This window comes from Vulpes vulpes, chromosome 14, assembly GCF_048418805.1.
Source record: "Vulpes vulpes isolate BD-2025 chromosome 14, VulVul3, whole genome shotgun sequence".
In the NCBI taxonomy this organism is placed as follows: domain Eukaryota; kingdom Metazoa; phylum Chordata; class Mammalia; order Carnivora; family Canidae; genus Vulpes; species Vulpes vulpes.
Window position 1 is genome coordinate 21,325,003 of NC_132793.1, and position 24,357 is coordinate 21,349,359.

Genomic DNA, 24,357 nt, shown 5'->3' on the forward strand with positions numbered 1-24,357 from the left:
AGCCATAGACTTACAGTGAGTCTGGTCCCACCTAACAGAGCTTTAAAGTAGGCCTCCAAGGAAGGAAACTACTCCCAGTAATTTAACTATATCCTAGAACAAAGCTCAAGAATATTTATAAGGAGACATGGACACACACATAAACACGCACACACATCCAGAATCCAACAAGTTTGTAAAATTCACAATATTTAAATTTCAGAAACAGGCATTTAAAGAGGCAGGAAAATATTTTATTTTTTTAAGATTTTATTTATTTATTCATAGAGATGCAGAGAGAGAGAGAGAGGCAGAGACACAGGCAGAGGGAGAAGCAGGCACCATGCAGAGAGCCTGACGTGGGACTTGATCCAGGGTCTCCAGGATCATGCCCTGGGCTGCAGGCGGCGCTTAACCGCTATGTCACTGGGGCTGCCCAAGGCAGGAAAATATTAACCACAAAGTGGACAAAAATAAAATAACATAGATGACAGAATCAGAAGACATTAAAATGGTTTTATTATAACTATATTTGATATATTCAAGAAGGTTAAAAAAACTTCAGTATGCTAACTAGAAACAGGGAAACCAGAGAAGAAAAATACAATGTCTGGTGAACAGTATACTGCATGAGATTAAGTGCAGAAGAAAAGAGTGAGTTTGAATATATAACAATAGAACTATTTAAAATAAAACACAGAAAGAAAAAAAAGACTGAAAAAAATTAATAGATTACCAGTGAACTGTGGTTGGACAACTTCAAATAGCCTAATATACATGTAACTGGGGTTCGTGACAGGAGAGTGGGGCAGGGAAAAAATTTAAAAATATAATGATTGAAAATTTTCCACATTTGATGAAAACTATAAGCCCACACATCCAAAATGCTCAATGAAGCTAGACACAAGAGACATGAAGAAAACTACATCAAGATATATCATAATATGGGCAGCAATCAGGCTGCCCAAAATCAGCAAGAGAGAACCTAAAATCATCCAGACAAATGGGGACGTATTACATACAGAAAAACTAACATATCATTCAAAAGTGAAGAAGGCAAGTATTTTTTCATACCCAAGCTGATGAAAGACCTCACCAGCAGACCAGCACAAGAGATGTGGAAGGAAATCACTTGGGAAGAAACTGATACCAGATGAAAATCTGAATCTACACAAAAGAATGAAGAGCACCGACAATGGCAAATGTGTTGGTAAAAATAAGACTTTTCTCTAACTTTAAAAATCTCTTTAAAACATAATTGATTTAAACAAAAAGATAAACAGTATGTATTGGTATTTATAACATATATAGGAGTAAAATATATGACAACAATACCACAGAAACCAGGAGGGAAAAATGGAAATTTATTGTTGTACTACAGATGAAATGGTGTACTACTATTTGAAGACAGTGATACGTTAAAGATGTATACTATAAATTTGGTAATAGATATATTATGCTTATAGTAATCAGAAAGTTGCGGTGGCTATGTTAATATCAAGCAAAGTAGATTTCAGATCAAGAAACATTATCAGGGATAAAGAGAGTCATTTCATAATGATGAAAGAGTCAATTAAGCCAAACAGCATATACTCCTAAATATTTAATCACCTCAAAGAATTTCCAAATACATAAAGCAAAAACTGACAGAACTCAAAGGAGAAACGGACACATTTACAATTATAGTCAGAGGTTTCAACACCCCTTTTAATAAGTGATAGAATAAGTAGATAGGAAATCTGTAAGGATAGAGAAGATTTAAACATCACCACTAACTTAACCTAGTTGATATTTACAGAATATTCTTTTTAGATGCACAAGGAATATTTAGCAACATAGACTATGTTCTGGGCCAAAACAAATCTCAATAAATTTAAAAGGATTCAAATCATATAGAGTATGTTCTCGGACCACAATGGTATTAAAGTAGAAATAAAAAACAGAAAGATCATTTGGGAAATCCTCAAGTATTTGGAAACTAAATAACACACTTCTAAATAATTCATGGGTCAAGGATGAGATGAAGAGAGAAATCTGAGTATTTTGAACTGAATAAAAATATTTTGAACTGAAAATACAATATATATCAAAATGTGTATCACACATTAAAGGTTTAAGGCAGCAATTAAGAGGGAAATTTATAGCGTCAAACATATTAAAAACAAGATCTCAGGGCATCTGGGTGGCTCAGTTAGTTAAATGGTTAACTCCTGATTTTGGCTCAGGTCATGATCTCAAGGTGGTAAGATTGAGGGATCCCTGGGTGGCGCAGCGGTTTGGCGCCTGCCTTTGGCCCAGGGCGCGATCCTGGAGACCCGGGATCGAATCCCACGTCGGGCTCCTGGTACATGGAGCCTGCTTCTCCCTCTGCCTGTGTCTCTGCCTCTCTCTCTCTCTCCCTCACTGTGTGCCTATCATAAATAAATAAAAATTAAAAAAAAAAAAAAAAAGGTGGTAAGATTGAGCCTCACATTAGACTCTGTGCTCGGGGTGGGGGGAGGGGGGAGTCTGCTTGAGATTCTCTCCCTCTCCCTCTATCCCTCCCATTGCTTGTACACTTGCTCTCTAAAATAAATAAATCTTTTAAAAAATACAAAATCTCAAATAATGATCTTCAATTTCTATCTTGAGAAATAAGAAGAACAAATTAAATCCCAAATAACCAGATGAAAAAATAATGATCAGAGCAGAATCACTGACATAAAAAACACAAAACAGTAGAGACAAATCAGTAAGAAAAACCTGATTCTCTAACAAGATCAACAAAATTGATAGCCAGCCTGATTAGGAAATAAAGACATCAATGCCCAACCCTGGGACTAAGGGAGGGCACATCACTACAGAGTCTACAGATATTAAAGAATAAGGGAATATTCACAAACAACCTTAAGCCACTAAGTTTGACCAGTAAGATAAAATGAATTTCTTTTTTTTTTTATTTTTTTTTTCAATTTTTATTTATTTATGATAGTCACAGAGAGAGAGAGAGAGAGGCAGAGACACAGGTGGAGGAAGAAGCAGGCTCCATGCACCGGGAGCCCGATGTGGGATTCGATCCCGGGTCTCCAGGATCGCGCCCTGGGCCAAAGGCAGGCGCCAAACCGCTGCGCCACCCAGGGATCCCTAAAATGAATTTCTTGAAAGATACTACTTAAGTTTACTCAAATGCGGGGGGCGGGTGGGGGGGGAATCACTGGAACAAGTTTAAAAATTATTTCATCAAAATTTAAAACTTTTCAAAAGACTAAAAATGAAAAGACAAGGGATGCCTTGGTGGCTCAGCGGCTGAGCATCTGCCTTCAGCTCAGGGTGTGATCCAGGAGTTCTGGGATCAAGTCCTACATCGGGCTCCCTGTGAGGAGCCTGTTTCTTCCTCTGCCTATGTCTCTACCTTCTCTCTGTGTCTCTCGTGAATAAATAAATAAAATCTTTAAAAAAAATGTTATGGGCTGGGAGAAACTATACGTAAAACATACATCTGACAAAAGATTCTATGATGTATAAGGAACTGTTATAATTCAACAATAAGACAAATAAACCCCCTTCCCCTGCCAAAATGGGCAAGAGATTGAACAGCCACCAACAAAGAAAATATATGAATGGCAAATAAGCACATGAAAAAAAGCCCAATTCATTAGCCACAAGGGAAATGCAAATTAAAAGCACAAAATACCTATAGATACCCACAAGAATGACTAAAACAAAAATGCTGACCACACCAAGTATTAGTGAGGATATGGCGAAAATGGAAGTCTCATACACTGCTGGTGGGAATACAAAAATGATATGGTTTAACAGTCTTGTAAAAATAAATCGATAGTGTCTTAGAAATTAGCCATAAGCCTATCATATGACTCAGAAATTCAACTCATAGGCATTTATCCAAGAGAAATGAAAAATACATTTACCCAAAGAAATGTATCTGAATATTCATAACTATGTTCATAAGAGCAAAAAAATGGAAACCCAAACGCCTATCAACAAGTGAATAAAACCACGATACATTCATAAAATGGAATGCTACCCAGCAAAGAAAAAGGAATGAACTATTGATACACATGAACAAATCTCAAAATAATTATAGTTCAATGTGCCAGACCAAAAAGAGTACATACTGAATGACTCCATTTACATAAAGTTCTCGAAAATGCAAACTAACCTATAATGGACAGAAAGTAAATCAATGGTTGCCTAGAGACTTGAGGTAGAGGGAGAGGAGTTATGGATTACCAAGGGGGCACAAGGAAACATTTGGGTATGATAAATATGTTTGTTGTCATGTTTGCAGTGATGGTATGATAGGTCGACACACACTGCAAAACTCATCAACTTGTGTACTTTAAATATGTGCAATTTAGCTGTACTGGAATGATGAATAGCTATGAAGTCTGATGGAAGGGCTCAGACAGGTCCTCTACCATTTCCTGCCAAGTAATCTTGCTTCAGTTTAATCTGCCTTCTCAGCCACAGCACTTTCCATTTATGAAGAGGTAACGCCAGCCTGGAGGGCTGTTGGAAGGATTACTTTGTGCTTTGAAGCGTTTTTCTGGTTCCCAGAGAACAGGTGCAAACTACTATTATCCATCTAAGAAAGAATGATAATATTCAGTGAATGGGGAAAGGGAATGCTTGTTTGTTGGACAAACAACAAGCAGGATGAGTGTGTGCAGCTTGGAGCACAAACTGTATATAACCCCACTAGGAAGCATAGCTGATTTCTAAAATGTTTGCATTACTATTTTGCTTTTGTAGTTGAATCCTGGAGACTGAAAGTCAGAAGAAAAGGCTCTAGCTTTTAAAAAACAATGAACAAAAACCTGAAAAAGATCACAAGAATAAAAATGCAATTAAGTTTGAACCTTCCCATGTTCATTAGGAGCAAAACCAATACAGAACAAGGTGAAAACCAAGGAAATAAAATTTCAAGGTTTAAAAGAGCTCCCCAGGCTGGCCTGCCTACCTTTACACTTTGGTACAAGCTCACAGTCCAGAACCAGGCCTGCGAAAGCTTACTTTGCAGAGGGTATACCATAGCCATTCTATTTGTTTTCTTTGCCAGAGACACTTTTCTTTAGATTAAGGAAAATCTTACTGAGAAATCTCAGGGGGAAAAAAATGGTGGTTCCTAAAGGGATGTGTCTATGTACCCTTCTCTTTCTTTTTTTTTTTTTTTTTAATCTATACAGTTAATAACCAAGATGGGTTCACTCTGTTTCTGCTACACAACCCCAAGCTGCATTTGTACACATCCCTTGGGATCTCAGTGGTCTCTTCTCTTTCTAACTGGAACAGGGTTTTACAACAGAAGTAATAAGCTTCATGTCAACATTTTCAAGGAAACTGACAATGTAATTCTTCTGTCTCCCACTGGCTTTGTTGTTTCTTAAAGAACACTGAGCCATTTGAAACAAGGGCATACTGTTGTTGTTTTTTTTTTTTTTTTTTTTAAAGTGCTTTGTGGTGGTAAGAAGCAAACAATTTGGAGTACAGTCTATAATTAAAGCTGATATATTGAAATCTTCAATTTGCAGCAGCCATCTTACCAGGGAGAGACACCTGTAACCAAGAGTGTAGAAATGGCAAACCAGTCTCCATTCAGGGGGCAATGAGAGCATTTCTATAGCTCTACTCTCATGTCCCACTAAATTCTAAAATGTCCATTCCCCTATAAGTATAAATTAGTCTTATTTCTAAGAATTGGACACTCTGAATCTGATCATTCTGTTAAGTTGTATAATAAATTGTGACTTTCCTAAATTTTCTTTTTTCTCTCATCTATCCCCAACTCCAAAAATACCACTGGGTTCATATTTGTATCTTAACTCTTACTACTGGCCAAAGACCACGCAAACATCCTCCCTGTACTGTAACCCTTGACACTCAAAGCAAAAGAATGAGGACCCACAAGAAGCGGTATTTTTCTCTATCGGGGGAGTATATATTATATACACACAGTATATACTGTCCAAGAGGTTCTGTGCCTTCTACTCTCGTCCCATCTTTTCTCCTTCCTTATCAAAACACTTTGACTAAATGAGAAATTCCTTTTGGGAGGGCGGGGGTTTCCTAGATGCTAGAGGATGGCTATCTGCTGCTTTTTCCATAGCATGAGTACCATTTTTAAATATCACCTCAAAAATCTTTTCTTCTTTTCCAAAATGTCTTCATCTGGAAGAAGAAAAATAAAAAATAAAAAGCTTTTTTTTTTTGACAGAAGAAAAACAAAAAATGAAAAGCTTTTTCTTTTTTTTTTTTTTTCCTTATTGATTCTGTCAAGCACTGTAAAATCCAAATACTCTTAACACAGGAGTGAAAAAAAGTCACCTGACAATTAAACTAACACCTGGGTGGGAGGATAAAGCAGAGGAGAAAGGCCTGTCCAGTAAGGGCAAAGAGGTAGTAGACTTCCTTACAGTCCCTATAAACAAATGCTGAGAAATTATAAATCTGGATGAAGAAATTCTCTGGACCTTGAGTAGAAAGGTTGTAAGAAATGAATGCCTAAACCATAGCCCTCAAATATCTCAAAGGATGATGGCAGAAGATTGTTGAGAGGTTCGAGTGTCCCAAAGGGGGATAAATTGAAGTGTGGACACTTGTGCTGGCTTCTGCTCTGCAGCATAGCAGGAGCATGGGCCAGACAGGGCAGCAAGCCCAGGACTGCAGCTGACACCTGGCTTCCCCAGAGCCTTGAAGATCAGATTCACAACCACCCTGTGGCCTATACCATGTTCTTCACATGTTAAAAGAATCTAATAGGGAGGGGTGCCTGGGTGGCTTAGTCAGTTGAGCAACTGACTCTTGATTTCAGCTCAGATCCTGGAATTAAGCCCTACATCAGGGTCTGCACTCAATATGGAGTCTGCTTGAGGATTCTCTCTCCCTCTTGCCCTGAACATATATGTTCTCTCTAAAATCAATCAATCAATCAATCAATCAATCAATCGATCTTTTAAAAAATCTGACAAGGAAAACCAAGACTAAATATATCTAGGTGGAAGACTGAGCTCTCAACTATAATGGCTTTTAGTAAGCCATTCCACATTCTTTGGGTCTATGAATGGGATTTGCTAGAAATTCTATAACCTGATGATTTAAAACAGCAAAAATGTTTCTCAGATTTTTCTCATTCATTTAGAAAATATTTACTAGGAACCTTAATATGTATCTATTGCTAGGTACTAGGGACAAAAGAGGAAGAAGACCTGGTTTCTGTTCTCAAGAGTCTTATAGTACAGTCAGAGATAAACATACAGGATGGCAAATGCTCCCACAGTGGAAAGCCAAGGATGCTAGACCCTAATCCTCAACGTTTGGAAGTGGGTGGGTGGGTGTAAGGGTAGGGTTGAGGAAGTGACATAGTGAGAGGATTCTTAAATAGATTTCGCCTAATCACCAAGTGTTGAGGAGGCTAGAATTCTCATGTCTTATTGGGGTGGGAGGAAGGCAGGGAATAGAAAATGATACAACCACTTTGGAAAACGTCTTGGTGGTTTCTAACAGTGAACTTACATTTCCAATATGACCTAGTCATTCCACTCCTAGGTATTGATATGAAAATATATTCAATCTAAAGACTTAAGCAGCTTTATTAATAATAGCAGGACACTGGAAACAACCCAAATATTCATCAAAAGGTGAATAAAGTAAAAAATGGGTACACTGGAATGCAGAAATATAATGGAATACTATTAAACATGAACAAGAACAAATTACAGATACATGCAAAATGAATAAATCTCAAAAACAATCTGTTGAGTGACACAGGCTAAACAAAACAGATTCAATCAATCTAAATTTAAAAACTGATACTTGATTCAGATTAGGAAACATTTAAGTATGTCTGAAGAAACTCAGGTGTGAGAATCTACCTTTTCAACTGTAAATTTTATGAAATCTAAATACAAAGCAAGTACTTTATGAAAATTTAGCACTGAACTGAGATGTAAATATGCACTGGACTTGAAAGACTTCGTAGGAAAAAAAAAGTAAAATGACTCAATAATCTTTTTTATTGATTACCTGTTGAAATTATTTTTATTAAACTAGGTTAAATAAACTGCATTATTAAAATGAATTTTGTTTCTTTTCATCTTTTTTCCATGTTACTACAAAATATAAAACTATACGTCTTGCTTGTAATATATTTCTATTGGACAGGGCCATTTCATATCTTCATTGTGCTGAAAACAAAGATGCACACATCTGTCAAAATTAAAACCGTACACTTAAAATGGGTTTATTATAAATAAATTATGCTTCAATAAAGTCGATAAATATCAAATTGGGTAGTATACAGGGGTATGTGTGTGTGATAATGTGTGTGTGTAAATGACTACCTTGCTAATGACTTTTGCTTATCAATAATCAGAAATGTAAAAGAAAAGTCACAGACATGCAAACACTTAAGAGGAACAGTTTATATAACACATTAAACTATATTGCAGTTACTTACGTCAGCCTCCCTCACTAGCAGTTAAGTTTCTCAAAGGCAAGAATCCTATCTTGTTCAGCTCTGTATTAAGCCTAGCATTTAACATAGTAAGTTAACATGGTACTTTATCAGTGTTTTAATAGCTGCAGAACTGTCCCAGGCACATTAATTTAATTTCCACAAAAATCACTGCAAATTTGGCATTGTTATTTCCATTTTTCAGATGAAAAACTGAGAGTCAGAAAGGGGTCAGAAAAACTGAGAGGTCAGAAAGGTTAGCAACTCACCAAATATCCACTAGTCAGTGAAAGAGCTATGTTCCAAACCCACATTTACCTCAACTCCCAAAGCCCATGCTTCCATGCTGTCCCACACTGCCACCTTTCCAGGAGGGTATTTCATGACTGCTCAGTGTCTGAATCACAGTAAGAACCGTACTCAGGAGCAGTGAGACCACAGAAATTTTCCTGAACTTCTAGAGCTACAGCCTCCAGGTCCTGAACGGGTCTCTCTCTAGACAGAGAGCAACTTGGCAGCTCTTGCTAGAAGATCAGGATCAATCTAGTAGGAAAAAAAAATTCCCTCCCAATTAAATCTTCCATTTGGGAGTCTGAAGAAGTAAAATAACACAGAACAAAGAAGCATGGGAAAGAGAAAAAAGGGAATGCTGAGTCTGCTAAAATAGCTAGTTAATGCACAAGAATTAATCTAACAGTAACTTTGGCATTCAAAAATGAAAAGTTAGGAGATCCTACAGAGGTACGGTTTCTAAGGCTTTTGGAGCACCTTTTTAATTAGGCTCCCAGAATCTCAGCATTCCTGTTTGAATAATCCATATTTCTGGTTATTTATTCAGCTCCCGACTGCTGCACATTACCAAGCCATATGCTACAGGAATACATCACTTATATTTGTGCTCAACCATCCAAAGACACTGGCAGTTCAGACCTTTAAGAAGCTTAGGGAAAAGTCCCTGTAGAGTACAGTTTTAAGGTTAGAAGGCCCAGGAAGCCAAATGCATCTTCTTTATATGCTATTTACTTGAGAGAAGGTGGGTCATTTCAACAAAAGGACAGGCAATTAGAAGGGTAAAGGAGATAAACAAAAGACTCAAGAGAGTAAAGCTAGCAAAAATCAGTGAACACTAAAGGCCTCTGAATAATTCCAATACTCCTTTCTGCACTTTGAAATAGATTTTTTTAAAGCAATTCCACAAAAGAAGATTTTCAATCAATTCAAGGTCTGGAATGCACTGGACAAACGAAGAGGTCTACTGTGCCCCCAGCCCTACATAGGCCTTTAAAGAGAAGATATTTTAGAAACATATACCTTGATAATTTTAAACACAAAAATAGTTTTAAACAAAAACATGGTCATTGTAGAATTTGTCATAATATCAAAACAACAGAAATTGTCTCAGTATCACCAACAGAATACTAAGTAAGCTCTATTTCCTTAGAGTCCATTATGCAGTTATTGAAAACTCTCACAAAGATCATGTCACAGCACAGGAAATGTCATGTTAAGTTTAAAAAAGTACTGAAATTACATGTGTAACAGGACTAAAAAGCTGGTAAAAACAAAAAAATAATTACAGGAAAAAGGAGTGAAAGAAATCTACACCCAAAATTGGGTTGTGTTTTGGTAACATGGCTGCTTTTTAGCTTTGCAGAGGCAGGAATCTTGTCTCATTCCTTTATAAGCACAGCAAGACACTTAACAATAGTACCTTATCAGCAGTTTAACAGCAGTTTCACATGTCTATATTCTAAATTATATTTAATAGATATATTTATTGAATTATAAACAATTGTTTTCAAAGAATTAGATTTTTTTTAATAAGATTTTATTTATTTACTAAGGAGAGAAAGCACGCAAACACGCACAGAAGCAGGGGAAGGGGCAGAGGGAGAGGAAGACTCCCTGCTGAGCAGAGAGCCAGACTCAACACAGAGGCTGGATCCCAGGACCCTAAGATCATCACCTGAGCTGAAGGCAGACGTCCAACTGACTAAGCCACCTAGGTGCCCCTCAAAAGAACTAGTTTAACAGAAGTTTCAAGAGCACAATCTCTAGCTGGATTTCATGAAGAATAATAATATTTAGCATCTTCCAGGCACACAAACTCACTCTAGTGGCTCTCAGTTTAAAAAATGGTCCCTTGACCCCATCATATATTCTGGTCACCCCCCACTCCCATTTTCCTATTCCTCTTCCTAGCCAGATTTCCCAAGAGTTACTGATACAAGCTACCTCCCATTTACTTCCAACATTAGGATTCTATGAAATATACTAAGCACGATAACCATTTTAAATACCTTAAGGAATTAGAGCATAAATAATAAAAGATCTAAAAGGAAAGTACTATAAAGAAAAGTTCTAGAACTGTCTTGCACACTTTCATATCTCCTATGCTAGCCACATAGCATATGAGCAATTCGCAAAAAAATCATATATAATGAAAAATATGTATAAATAAAAATGATACATAAAAACCAAAAATACAAATATATGGCATAGGTAGGTCTACGTGTGATATAAAGTTTAGAAATTGACATAGTTTAGAAGGTCATGACTAGATTTTCCAAAGCCAACGGAGTAAACTGAGGAGGAGCAAAAAGACATTTCCCTTCAATGGAATGGTCATATCACCAATTGACACAACAGGGCACAAACAGACCAAAATGTACTTTCTATTCATCCACTCTAACTTCAGAGAGGACTCCCCACCCCCCCAACACACACACCCACACACAGAGAGGCACACGCCACATGTGCACATGTACACACCCCTAAAGGCCTTACTGTTTTACATATCTAGGAAATACAATGGACTAAAAGACCACAGATATGTGTTCTGGAATTTGGGCCAACAGTGAGGAGCTGGACGAAAAAGATGGAGCACTAGGAACTAAGAAACATACCTGAGCATGAGATTCATCAGCTGCAGACCCTCGCCCTTCAGGAAGCGCTCACGATTGGAACTGAGCATTAGGCAGGAACAGAGTGAATCAAACAGATTCTCCATCATCTCCTGCTCCTCAGCAGTGCTAGGATTGTGTCTTTTAAACACCTGTCCAGCAAAAACACCAGAAAGCACAAAGCCTTAAGTGAATGTCAGCCAGCACTCAACAATTTCCAAAGTCAGCCTGTCCTGATAATCCCGACAACTTGAAGCAGAAGCTCACTAAACAAAATTCTCACCAGCTTCCACTTTAGACAAACTTGACTTTCTGAGTCACAGGTATTAGATAGCTATCAGTTCAAACAAAAAAGCAAAACACTCAACTGACTACTGGGTCCACGAGTGATTGAGTTCCACTCGTGTTTTTTTTTTTTAATCTGCCTCAGATTAAAAAAAAAACAACAAAAAAACCAAATGAACAAAACCCTCTTGCTATGAAATAGAACACAGATAGAGAAAATTCCATAAAAGGCATGTACAGCTAAAAGCACCATCTCCAGGTCAAGGAATAACTTTGCCAGCTATCACCAATGCTCTCTACTTACCCAGACCAACCATGACCCATTTCATTCCTTCTAAAAGAAACCACAATCCAGAAGGGCCACAACCTAAGGAAGATATCTCTAACCATCAGGGCTACTGAGCTGTCTCACACAGCAGGTGTGGTTCTAAATCATGGGATTAAATGAAAGCCGAAGTTCTGTCTCTGCCAGAAATATATGGCAAGTTAAAAGGAAAGCCTTTTTAACTGTATATGCATACCCATAGAGTCTACAACAAAATGATCAATAATCTTGCAGAACAGGACTAAGCACCTTCCCAGAAAACTGGAAACATATTCACATTTCAAAGCACTATGTTTTGGGGTAGAGGCCAAGCCACTCAGACTGCTGCTGGCACCAAGATGGCAGCTGTATGCAAACTGACATCTCAGACACTCCCAACACTCAAGATTTTATCCAAATGATCTATTTTCAGTCTTGGTTTTGGAATAGCACAGATGAAATTTGTTAGAAGAAATCTTAACAGTGTTTTCAGAATGCCAGCAGAACATTTCAACTAGACTTACATTTCTTATAATGAGAAAATGGCATTTTCTGATTTCTTATTCCAGCTTCTAGAACCACATCCTTCCCTGTCCTCCTCTGTGACCTCTATCCCACTGCATTGGAACTTGTACTCCTTGAGCTTATCTGGATTCTAAATGAATAGAATCCATTTTACTGGCAGATTGAAAGGAAAGGAAGTGAATAGTCTTGGGAGTGGGTCAACTGAAAATAATTTGGTATTCTTGGCCCAAGAATATACACTTGAGCTGGAAGCACACCTCTCCTGAATTGACAAATATCAGAAGATGGAGAAAATCCATAGCAGATATAGCCAGTGATATCTGGCCATAGAGAGCAAATGACTAAGAAAAGGAGGTAAACTATGTAGCTCCACTGTAACCTCAAACCTGCCAACATACTCCATATGGTTTGCAACACATGGCCTATTTCTTCCCACAATTTCCAGCTCCACCTCCCATTTAAAGCAGGCCATGTATCTTCATGGCAGACAGGAAGCATAAGAATTACTCACGGATAACTGCTGAAGAAGCACATCGATTCCATCCAGCTCCCCAAGCAATTCCCTGTTTTCTAAAAGGGGAAAAAAAAGAGGAAGAAAAAAATGAAGCTAACTGTCAGATTTTACAGCCGTCTAACACTGATACATCAGCAAACAAAATCAATACAGCTTGACAGAGTACAAAAGCTGCACAGAGAGCGAGAGGGAGAGCAAGGGGATGCCAAAGGCAAGAGAGCTTGCTGTCATGATCTGAAACAAGCCTGGCTCCTATCCTAACAGAATATCAATACCGAGAGGGAGCCTCACCATCATTGTCCTGGAGCAGTATGGCCAGCACTTCACTACAATACAGTTTGTTGGCATCGAAAGGCATCTTTGCCTGTGGGGAAATAGGAGAAATAAGGGAAAAAAAAACGTTAACAGGCCTTGCTTACTTCCCCAGAAACCAATTTTTCATAAGAACTAGGATCTGAGTTAGAGAACAGAAGTTAGAAAGCAAAAAGGGAGGTTAAGGGAAAAAAAAAAAAAGTCTGCCTCTGCTCTCAAAGAGATCAGACTCAAATACTACGCAGTAAAACCAATGGCAGATGTACACAGTGGCTCTCACATTGCTAATGCCCAGGGATGAAAGTCACCTCCTCAGAGAAGCCTTCCCAGATTTCCCATTTTGAGCCCAGGGACTGCTATCTAGCTAGCACATAGTATATACTCAAATGTGAACTAGTGGAATACTTGAAAGTTTTGAAATTGTAAGACTAAAATCCATTATGAAGTTTTGTTCACATATTACAATCATAAAATTAGGCTGTAAATTAGCTGACAGATGATCAGAGAAGGTAAAAAGAAAGCAAGTTCTTGTTTAGATTAGTTGAATGTATTTATAACAAAGTAGTTCCTTTTGGATTTTTTTTTTAATGCTTAAAATTTAATTTGAAATCATAAACCTATCTGCTCATGTGCCATAATCTGCCTACTATTTAAAAAGGAAACCACATTAAAAATGCAGAAATGTGTTAATATTTTAACACCCAAATTACTACCCACAATTCTTTCCCTGATGCATGCTCTGCTACTTGGTGTTTCAGAGGGAACATATCTATTGCAGAGACCATCTTTTATGGCTGTCCACATCGTTGCTTCAGCAGAGAGATTCAAATATCTCACCATTAATAAGGTACCTTCGGATAAAGGTGCACAGAGAGGAGCAAATCTCACTGATATGTTTTTATTTACTGTCCCTTGATCCTTAAAATGCAGGCATGTAGACAACAACTGTTAATCAGCAGCAGCCTTGTTACCTATCCAGGTTTTTGAAATGACAAATAATTTCTGTCCCTGGAAAGGACAGGGAAGTGTTCATCTTACAGCTAACACCTCCGTCACCTTAGTGCTATTCACAGTTCTGTTTGGACATTGATTTTGTACTCAAGAAGGAAGAGTGGCCCCTAATGAAGCAACGCCCAGCAACTTTTCAGTTTTCTATGCACGTCTTTCTCGTCAAGCTTAAGTGCACCCCATAGAGTTTCAGGAAGCTGACCATCTTAGGTTAAAAGATCTGTTAATGCAAAGTCTTACGTGTACTGACTGCAAGGTATGCTCCCTGGGCAAGCTTGAGGCCTTGTTTCAAGAAATTCAGTATAACAGCCAGGGTTTAAATGCAATCTATAGTGTGTTCCACTTTAAGGAAAGCAGTTGTTTAAAAATCAAAATTCAAAAGTGGTAAGCCTAGAGATGAGCAACTCTTATCACATTCAAGTATTTGCTAATAAAATTATCTACTCATATTATTTAAATCACAAGTATTGGAATTTTAAATTATTTAAGCCACACCACTTTACTTATATACAGTTTTTAAGTACAAGTGTTCTCTTTTGAAACAAGATACACGGGGATCCCTGGGTGGCACAGTGGTTTAGCGCCTGCCTTTGGCCCAGGGCGTGATCCTGAAGACCCGGGATCCAATCCCACATCAGGCTCCCGGTGCATGGAGCCTGCTTCTCCCTCTGCCTGTGTCTCTGCCTCTCTCTCTCTCTCTCTCTCTCTGTGACTATCATAAAAAAAAAAAAAAAAAGAAACAAGATACACTTAACTAAAAGAAGCCAAAAGACATCAAAGCCTGTCTGTGGTTTCAAGGTCTCTTGTCCTTTATTTGATTTTATAAATCCTGTCTCCAAGATAAAGGGGAGATTTTCTCTCTCTTTTTTTTTTTCAATGAGTATTTATTGGGCATCTGCTATACACAAGACAAAGAACTAAACATGAAAGTACACAGGTAAATAAGACATGAAACTTGTCCGTTGTTACGGCATTTAAAAATACTATTAAGGGCAGCTCCGGTGGCACAGCAGTTTAGCGCCGCCTGCAGCCTAGGGTGCGATCCTGGAGACCCTGGATGGAGTCCCAGGTCAGGCTCTCTGCATGGTGCCTGCTTCTCCCTCTGCCTGTGCCTCTGCCCCTCTCTCTCTCTCTCTCTCTCTCTCTCTCTGTGTCTCTATGAATAAATAAATTTAAAAAAATCTTAAAAAAAATAATAATACTGTTAAAAATATTATATGGTTACGTTAAAAAAAAAATAGAACATGAATCTAGGATCAATGCACCTATGTCTGACTCATGAGCATGTACTACCTATGGGACACAAAGTCTGTAGTTTCCAAACTGTGTGCCGAGGTACCTGAAGTGTGAAACTCAATTGACAAGGGCACTGCAGGATATTTTAAAATTTCCAAAGAAAGCACAGTGACATTTGACATCTGTTGAGCACTGCATTAACTACTAGCTCCAGGTAAACTCTTTTGATGACATCCTATCTTTGTGAAGCTGGGTTTTAGTGGTTGCTGTAATAAAAGAAACTGTGAAAATCAATGTAGAAAAGGAATGAGGGTAATGGTATTCAACTGGATTTCAAGGTTTTAGTTGTGCAGTACTCAAAAGGCACACATATCTATTAGTAAGTAACTGTGGTATTTAAGTATAAAAGAAAAAAGTATTGTCTTTTAATTCATGTGTATTACTTTTTCAAATGGCTACTAGACTGTTAGGACATAAATATGCATTAAATTCCTTGGACCTAAAACAAACATGATTGTTAGGTCCTTTCTGGCATAGGAGCACTGTAAAAACAAAATTCCCAAGACATCCAGGGCACCATGAACTTAAGAGTGGCCATTTATGACTCAAGAAATATTTCTCAGTCTCGTTTCCTTATCTGTAAAAAGCAAATAATAAAAGAACAACCTAATAAAAATTAAAAAATAAATAATAACACAACATCAGGAGAGTTACTATGAGAATTAAATAAGGTAACATGGAAGTATCTAACACATATTAGGTACTACCATGACTGGAATCAGAAATATCCAGGTTAGAATCTCAGCTCTAATGTGACCAGCTATATGATCTTGGCCAAATTACTCTGTCTCTTTCACCCAATTTCTCTTATGTTAAGTAAAAATAAGTAATAATTTCCCGTTGGGGTGGTTGGATTAAATTAACCAATATACAACATCATCGGCACTCGACAGCTAGTTCTCCTCTATTGAGAATACCTGATTCCCCCAGGAAATCTCCAGTTTTTGCTGTGATACTTCAAGGAGTTTACAATTTGCCCAAAGTAAATTTTTAAAAATCATAATAATCATTATTTCATCACTTTTTCTATTAAAATATAGGTCCTTCGAAAAACTGGTATGAAGGAGGAAATCTAATCAGAAAGTCAAAATGATTAGACCCCCCACTGAGCCCTAAAATGATTAGACACTGAGCCCTAAAATGCTTCAGAGCCTGAAAGAGGTACCAGCTGGGAAGCACCCGGGCAAGAGAGGGAGGCTTTCGAGATACCCAGACCAAACTGTCACGGGCTCTGCCACATATTTCACATGGAGTTGGGGTAATCACTTCCCCTGTGTGGAATTCTTCCCACATCTGTAAATGGAGGATAGCAGCACCCACTTGGAAGGTTGTGAGGATCAGAAATAATGTATGTGAAGTATCTAGAATAGCAATTCCCATATAGTCAACAGCTAATGCATTGACACTCATAATCAGATGGGGAAAACTTATGGTGATGGTAATGACTACCAAAAATTTTAATCTTGTGGGAAACAAATAAAGGAAACTGTGGGCCAGGTGGGAAGGAAGTAGTCTAATCTTAAACATTTAACCAAAGACAAAGAGTCATCAAAGAAGTTTTATTTCTATTTAAATCTCAGCCAGAGGTGATGGCCTCCAAGCCTCCAAAATATCAAATTGCCAAATATAAAAAAGCTATTTAGTGAAAATCAGGAGAAAGGAGAATTCATTTAGTAGGTACAGTCTATTGGAGTTTGCAAAGTTAACCGATGAGTCCCATCGGGACTTGAAGCTTCTGTGGGCTCTCTTCTATCCAAGAACGTGGTGATCCTAAATCTTTCAGCTGTCAGAGTAATTATAGAGTCAAGCATAGGTTTGTACTCAGCATGTACTAGCCTTGAATAAAATTAAACTTCACCTCTTTGGGAACTGCTGCTTTTTTGGAAAGTACAAAACAATTATGTTGCCACCCGCAGCCAGAATCTGCAGGTTATTTCTGCAGCTCACCTCTGGTACCTGGAACACATGGGGCAGGTTCAGACACATCTAGAGCTCTATACAATTGCTGAAGCAGATTGTGCCCTGTAAAATCCCAGCTCCTGGTCATAGGAGGCTAAGAACTTCCCATCAACCAGTTGTACGTGTAGTATAATGTAGCCAATTCTCAATTCATTAGCTCATATGCTAAATGTTGCAACTGTTTTAGAAATGGTGATTTAACTGGGAAACAAAGGGCTTTTTAATTGTGTTTTTTAGAAAAGGAAAAACAAAACTTTGGGTTTTGGTGTTATTTTCAATAGTACACAACATCCTAATAAGCTTGTATTTCCCATAAAAATGAACTGTGATGGTCTCATACTCCTGTTATCTGCTCACTTGCTAACCCATTTAATGCAATACTCTGCAATGGGTTTCATCCTCTTAGCACAAATTAGTGAAATTTCATTTAGTGGATGAAAAAAATCCATGAGTATCTCTATATACTGCTAGGCTACCAGTGCAAAAAGAGGCCTCATCAAGGTACCACTCACTGAAGAATTACTCAAAGACAACTGAATAAATATGGGATGATCAGTTAAACAGTAACGTTTAACAAGAAACGTAAATGTTAAGTATTCGAGGATGGTGGTTCTCTGATGTTAACCTGCTTCCAAGTCACATGGAGCGCTTGTTAAAACAGATTGCTAGTCTCACACAAGATGGGCAGAGTCAGTGGGTCAAGGCATAGGTTCAAGACTTTGCATTTTTAACATGTTGCCGGGAACCACACTTAACAATTGGGAGGAGATGCAAATGTAATGGAGACCCAGATCTTGCTTTTAAAGAGTTGAAGGATACTTAAAGAAAGACAATAAGCACGCATACCAAAAAAGTCTGTCAGGTGATAAAGAAAAAAATGCTTCATGAGGATAAATGTCACAGTTATAGTACAGGTCAGAACCCAGATCTGCTGCCTCCCACAAAAGAACCAGGATGGAAAAAAGTAAAATGGCTGAAATTCAGACAAGATAGAGGGTGGTATGGGCTGGAAGCAAAGTAGTGCCATGGAAATAGTGTACAAAGAAAGTCTGGAGTCTTGCATTTAATTCTAGCTCTTCTCTAATTAGCTGTATGAATTTGGGCAAGGCATTTACTCTCTATAGGTCTTGATTTTTTTTTTAATCTGCGATAGAAGTTATAAATTTCCTTTCAGTTGTAAAATTGATGGTGGCTACATGGAAGAGTAGGGACTTAAACTGGTTAATGAAGGCTGCGTGTAACTGAGAAGTATATAAGAAAGACAGGACTCATTCCTGGTAGAGGGAGGGGAATGAACAAAGACAGATACAGAGGTCAAAATAATTCTGACCTTTGCAGATCAGGGGGTAGGTAAAAAAGATGTCTGAAAGGTAGCAAGGCTAACGTTTAAAAAGTGAGACATGAGAACGTCAAATGAGGCCAAGTACAAGGGGACTTTAAAAGTAGGCAGAGGATCTGAGGCAGAGGTCATCAGCATCGTATAGAGGGAGGTCCTTGAACAGGGAATAGCACACTGAAAATGGGAGTTTTTAAATCTAGTCCAGTAGTGCGGAATTAAACTGGGTAACAATAATGTTCACATCTCCAGAGAGCAGAGGGTATTAGTGAAGGCTGTCCATTAGAATCATAGGTGGAACTTCTCTAAAATATACCAAAGACAGAGACTGAGACAACGTGTCTGGAAATCTGTATTTTTTAGAGATCCAGCACTCAAATTCAGTATGTTTATGGTAGTGAAAATTATAACAAGCACTTTCCCAGATTATGAGAAAAAAGTGAAAGGCATTATTTTTAAAAACATACCTTCTTGCTGGCTTCACCCTTAAGCAGGATTCTCATTAATGTTCTGGGCAGACAGGATTTTTCTAAGGGTATTTGCTTACTAGTAAAATAACCTAATAACATTTTAATGTTTAGATACCCCGAAACCTCAAAAAACTGTTTTAGAGAGAGCAACATGGCTATTTATGCCCTGAGGATTACATTAACACTGTGCCTAAAAGGCAAGAATCACTGCCTTGCTAGACTATTGAGTGGGACTCTTTATTACTCTCATTAGGGTAATGGAATCCAAGGAAAACCCCCAAAGGTCTCAATTTCCCTTCCTGTTACCGTTTCAAAAAAAGACTGGCAAGTTTCAACACCTTTCGAAGGGCAGAGGCGGCCTAACATCCTGGTTTAATGACGGATCCCTGAAGCAAATGAAGGAACTCTCAAGGAACTTAAAGAAATTGGTCTTGACTTCAGAGACAAGAGCTATTGGATTGTTTTGTATATTTTAAGGTTGGAGCTCTCACCTATGGCCACCCCAGCAACAACTCAGGTCCCTGCCGTCTATCCTGTCCCCTCAATTCTGTGTTGGGACTTTCTTCTCCTCCACTCCTCACTCCCAAAATGTTTTAGGCTTTGGAGAATAAAAACGTGTTGAATGTTGAGGAAAGAAACTGAGAACTACATAGGAAAACAAGTCTAGTCCTAAAACCAAAGGACATCAAGACCCTTGAGAGGAGGTCAAAAGAAGTTCCAAAGATGACAATGCATGAATTAATCAGACCTGATTTTTTTCCCCTAAAAGGTAGGAGAGAGAGAGTGTGTGTGTGTGTGTGTGTGTGTGTGTGAGAGAGAGAGAGAGAGAGAAAAGGAGTTGTAATCTACTGAACTATGCACTAAGTTTATACTCTGTAAGGCACATGTGCCCATATCCACTGACGGTAGTATCAGCTGAATATCAAGTCAAGCTGTAGAAGTCTGTTATAGATTTCATGAGAACAAATGGTTAAATAAGGAGGACCATAGAAGACTTCAATTGTCAAGAAGAAGAGTAATTGTGGGGCATATGCTATTTTAGGCAGAACATTCTTCTTGAGCCCTGCCAGACAGTAGGGGGTAATCTGACCTGACATACCTCAGACTTTCTGGATCTCTGTAAGGCTGTGAAGCATAGCAAGGCCGTGAATACTTCTAGCTGTAAAATGCCTCCTTCTCACAGAAAAACTGGGGATACTTGCTTGCCTGAGGACCCATTCAGTAGCATATAAGCAGTCCCAAACTGCCTCCCATCACACCTGTGATTAAAACTACTCTTTTTTTTTTTTTTTTTTTAAGATTTTTATTTATTTATTCATGAGAGACACAGAGAGAGGCAGAGATATAGGCCGAGGGAGAAGCAGGCTCCCTACGAGGAGCCCGATATGGAACTCGATTCCAGGATCACGACCTGAGCCGAAGGCAGATGCTCAACCACTGAGCCACCCAGGTGCCCCTAAAACTACTCTTTTAGGAGAAGCTCTGGCCTCTCTCATTTCTCATTTACTCTATGGGACAGCACTAATTGTTAAAAAGACAGCAAAAGATCTATACGAAGAAAAGAGAATAAATAATCTAAAAGAAATATAAATATGAACAAAGGCTATAAATAGTAAATTAAAAGAGATGAGTAGCTAACAAACAAGCGGTAGCCAATATTCTTTCCCTGATTTTAAAATTCCAAAATAAAATAAAATCTCAGTTTTCATTTAGCAGATTAACAAAATTTAAATCTGATAGTATCAGATGTTGCTAGGGGAAACAGATACCCTGAAATCAGTGGGGCAGCTTTTATGCAGGACAACTCCCCCAAAATATTAATGTGTGTATCCTCCAATCTATCAATTCTACTTCTAGGAGTTTATCCTACAGAAAAACTAACAGAAATATGCAAGGAAAAAATGTGTATATGAATATTCACTGTAGTACTTCTTACAACAGTGAAAAATTATTATGCAACAATGAAAAAGTGTTATAAAAAGGGGAATGGTTAAATTAATTTTGATATGTGCATAAAACAGAGTACTGGGACATTTGAGTGGCTCAGTGGTTGAGCAGCTACCTTCAGCTCAGGGTGTGATCCCAGGGTCCTGGGATTGAGTACCACATCAAGCTCCCCGCAGGGAGCCTGCTTCTCCCTCTGCCTAGGTCTCTGCCTCTCTCTCTGTGTCTCTCATGAATAAATAAATAAAATCTTTAAAAAAAAAAAAAGAATATTAGGCAGCTCTTAGTTCAGTGAAAAAACCAACTTGCAAAATAAAATACTATATAATTCTATTTGTGAAACACACACACTCCCAGATACCCAGAAAACTTCTTGAAGGACAGGTAAAATATTGCTAATAGTGGCTGCCTCTGGCAGGTGGAATTAGAAGGAATCTACTGAGGGGAGCTTTTACTTTCAGTTTTAAACCTTCTGTACCATGGGATCCCTGGGTGGCGCAATGGTTTAGCGCCTGCCTTTGGCCCAGGGCACAATCCTGGAGACCCAGGATTGAATCCCACGTTGGGCTCCTGGTGCATGGAGCCTGCTTCTCCCTCTGCCTCTCTCTGTGTGACTATCATAAATAAATAAAAATTAAAAAAAAAAATAAAAAATAAATTAAAAAAATAAAAATAAAATAAAACAAACCTGTACCACATGAATTCGTATTTAAAAATGTTTATAATATTTTCAGAGATATTAAAGGCTACTTTTTTTTTTAAAGGGTTTTATTTATTTATTCATGAGAGAACAGAGAGGCAGAGACATAGGCAGAGGGAGAAGCAGACTCCCTGCGGGGAGCCTGATGAGAGACTGGATCCCAGGACTCTGGGATCACAACCTGAGCCAAAGGCAGATGAGCAACCCCTGAGGCATCCAGGTGCCCCTAAAGGGTACTTTAAAGCCTCTTCTTTAAAAAAACAAAAACAAAAACAAAAAAAACGAAGAAGCAAGAAAGAGACAAGAGATACTGAAAGATTCCCAAACTAGATCCCAAAGCAAAAAGGACAAACATCTGTGCCAGTGACCCAGCTTTAGCCAGGCCCAGAGCAAAGAACAATGTGAGCTAGGGTCCCACAATGCCAAACTGACCTTCAGCCTCTTCAATAGCCACTGCAGAAGACCCTGCTGGGCAGCCTCAGTACACATCTCAGGTCGGAACTCTGCCATGTTTTCCACAATAGCTGAAAGGAGACAGGCGCAGGTCATTTGGGAGGGCAATTTTGTTTCCATCTGCAACAAGCTTGCTTCCTTTCCCATGACACGCCCCATATTCCTCTGACTTCCAGTATTCCTCCTAGCCAGATGCTGTATTGTCATTATTAGATTAACCAGGGAGATTCTATGGTTTATTTTTAATTCAAGTAACATTGCAAGTAAAACTCATAACTGAAAATGATGAAATTCACAAAAGGAGTAAGTGATAGATGTTCTGTGCTAATAGGGAACCACACTAGAGCAGAACACACAGAAAGGTGGCTATTTGCCTAGGAAGGCCTTCTTAGTCCTCACTGTACTGCAGTCCCAGGGACCTGTAACCAAAGACACAGGGGACTGGGCATGAAGCCTTAGGGAAAAAAATCAGGGGATGGTGAATTCAGTCTCTTCCCTTTCTGATTCATTCATTTTCAGTTCTCTTTCTCTGGATATTACAAGAGAAGCAAGCATGATCTTCTTAATTGAACAAAATAATGTGCACAGAGGGGAAAGGCCATGCTGGCAGGGGTAACTGTCAGGTACTCGGAAGCAAATATAATTGGTCCTGCTATATCCTACAATGGCCAAATTGCTGCTTAATAGAAAAATTAAAACTTAGGAGGCCAAAGGAAAAAAAGTTATTACATGACCACAATATTAAAAAAGGGAACTTTTTTTTTAAAAACCCCTATCGTTCCATTCTAACACATCCTATGCTTTCATTTCCATTGGGGCCCCTTCAGCTCCCCATCCCAGGATATGTTACTATTATAAAGGAGATAGGGTTAGTTCCAAATTCTCTAAGGCCAATGCCCAGAACACATCAGGTCTGAGTTTTGAAGGAGAAAGAGCTAAAGAAATCACCGTATGTCTTAGGTTCTTCCTCACTCCTCTGCCCGTGTCAGCCAGTGGCAAGTTAAAGACTCAGTGGGCAGCCCTCTCAGGTAGTGGAATACAAATCCATGTTAGCAGAGTAGCAATGAGACCCCTGAGAGCTGAGGACCACCACAACACCCTAAGTTACTTTCTCACATTTTCCAGCAAAATCAACTCATTCATTTTAATCTCTTATGCCCTTATTCTTCTGCTTATACTGTAGATGGCTTCCTGTTGCTCTTTAGAGTTGAATCCAATCATCCTGCCTTGGTTTACAAGATTGTCTTCCACAATCTGGGCAAACTCATGCCTCAGGTCCCATCTTCCACTACTGCTACCTCCTACTGCCACAATACATACCTACTCTTTTCCCAAGCCCATGCCCATGAACAGCTTTGCAATTGTAACTCTCTCCCATCCAAGGGTCCTTCTCACATTTCTCTGTCAAAACGCACCTGTCTTCACGTTCAGCCTCAATCAGCTACCTTTAGAGACCCTTCCTCACTTCCATACTGCTGTCCACTGACTCCTATTATACCATTTGTCATTCTGTATTATCTTTCCTTTCTGTTTAAGACTTTCCCATCAGTCTGCTTCTTAGGAAGATCATGCTTAATTCATCTTTATTGTACCCCAGCATCCAGCACAGGGCCTCACAAATAGCAGGCATTCAATAAACGAGAGAGGGATGAACCTCCTGAGCTGATGGTAGGTGACCAATTTGAAACTAGACAGATCTCTAAAGCCTGCCAGCCTGGTGCTGTTTTCATTATACCAGGCCCTTTTTATTAAGTCAGTTAAGACTTTTGATAAAGTTTCTATTCAGCAAAATCCAGCATTAGGCTAACAGATGGTAATGCCAAATTCTAGCTCTAGACTGAAGCCAACCCCCAAAGTTACAGATTGTTGTGTTCTCTCTTCTCTTAGTCCCCTGGTGCCATGTCTTCCCTCTTCTTT

The 24,357-nt window shown here is 38.6% G+C and overlaps 1 protein-coding gene across 3 annotated transcripts in view; it reads right to left on the minus strand.

The window, feature by feature from the left end:
- The window catches only part of CTNNBL1 (catenin beta like 1), a 163,285-nt gene that overhangs the window by 76,069 nt on the left and 62,859 nt on the right, over positions 1–24,357 (minus strand). For all 3 annotated transcript variants that reach the window (XM_026009709.2, XM_026009708.2, XM_072735880.1), the window contains 4 exons: positions 22,420–22,511; positions 13,254–13,326; positions 12,960–13,018; positions 11,338–11,486 (listed from right to left, as the gene is read on the minus strand). In XM_026009709.2, the coding sequence (XP_025865494.1) occupies positions 11,338–11,486; positions 12,960–13,018; positions 13,254–13,326; positions 22,420–22,511 (373 nt within the window). The remainder of the gene's footprint in view (positions 1–11,337; positions 11,487–12,959; positions 13,019–13,253; positions 13,327–22,419; positions 22,512–24,357) is intronic.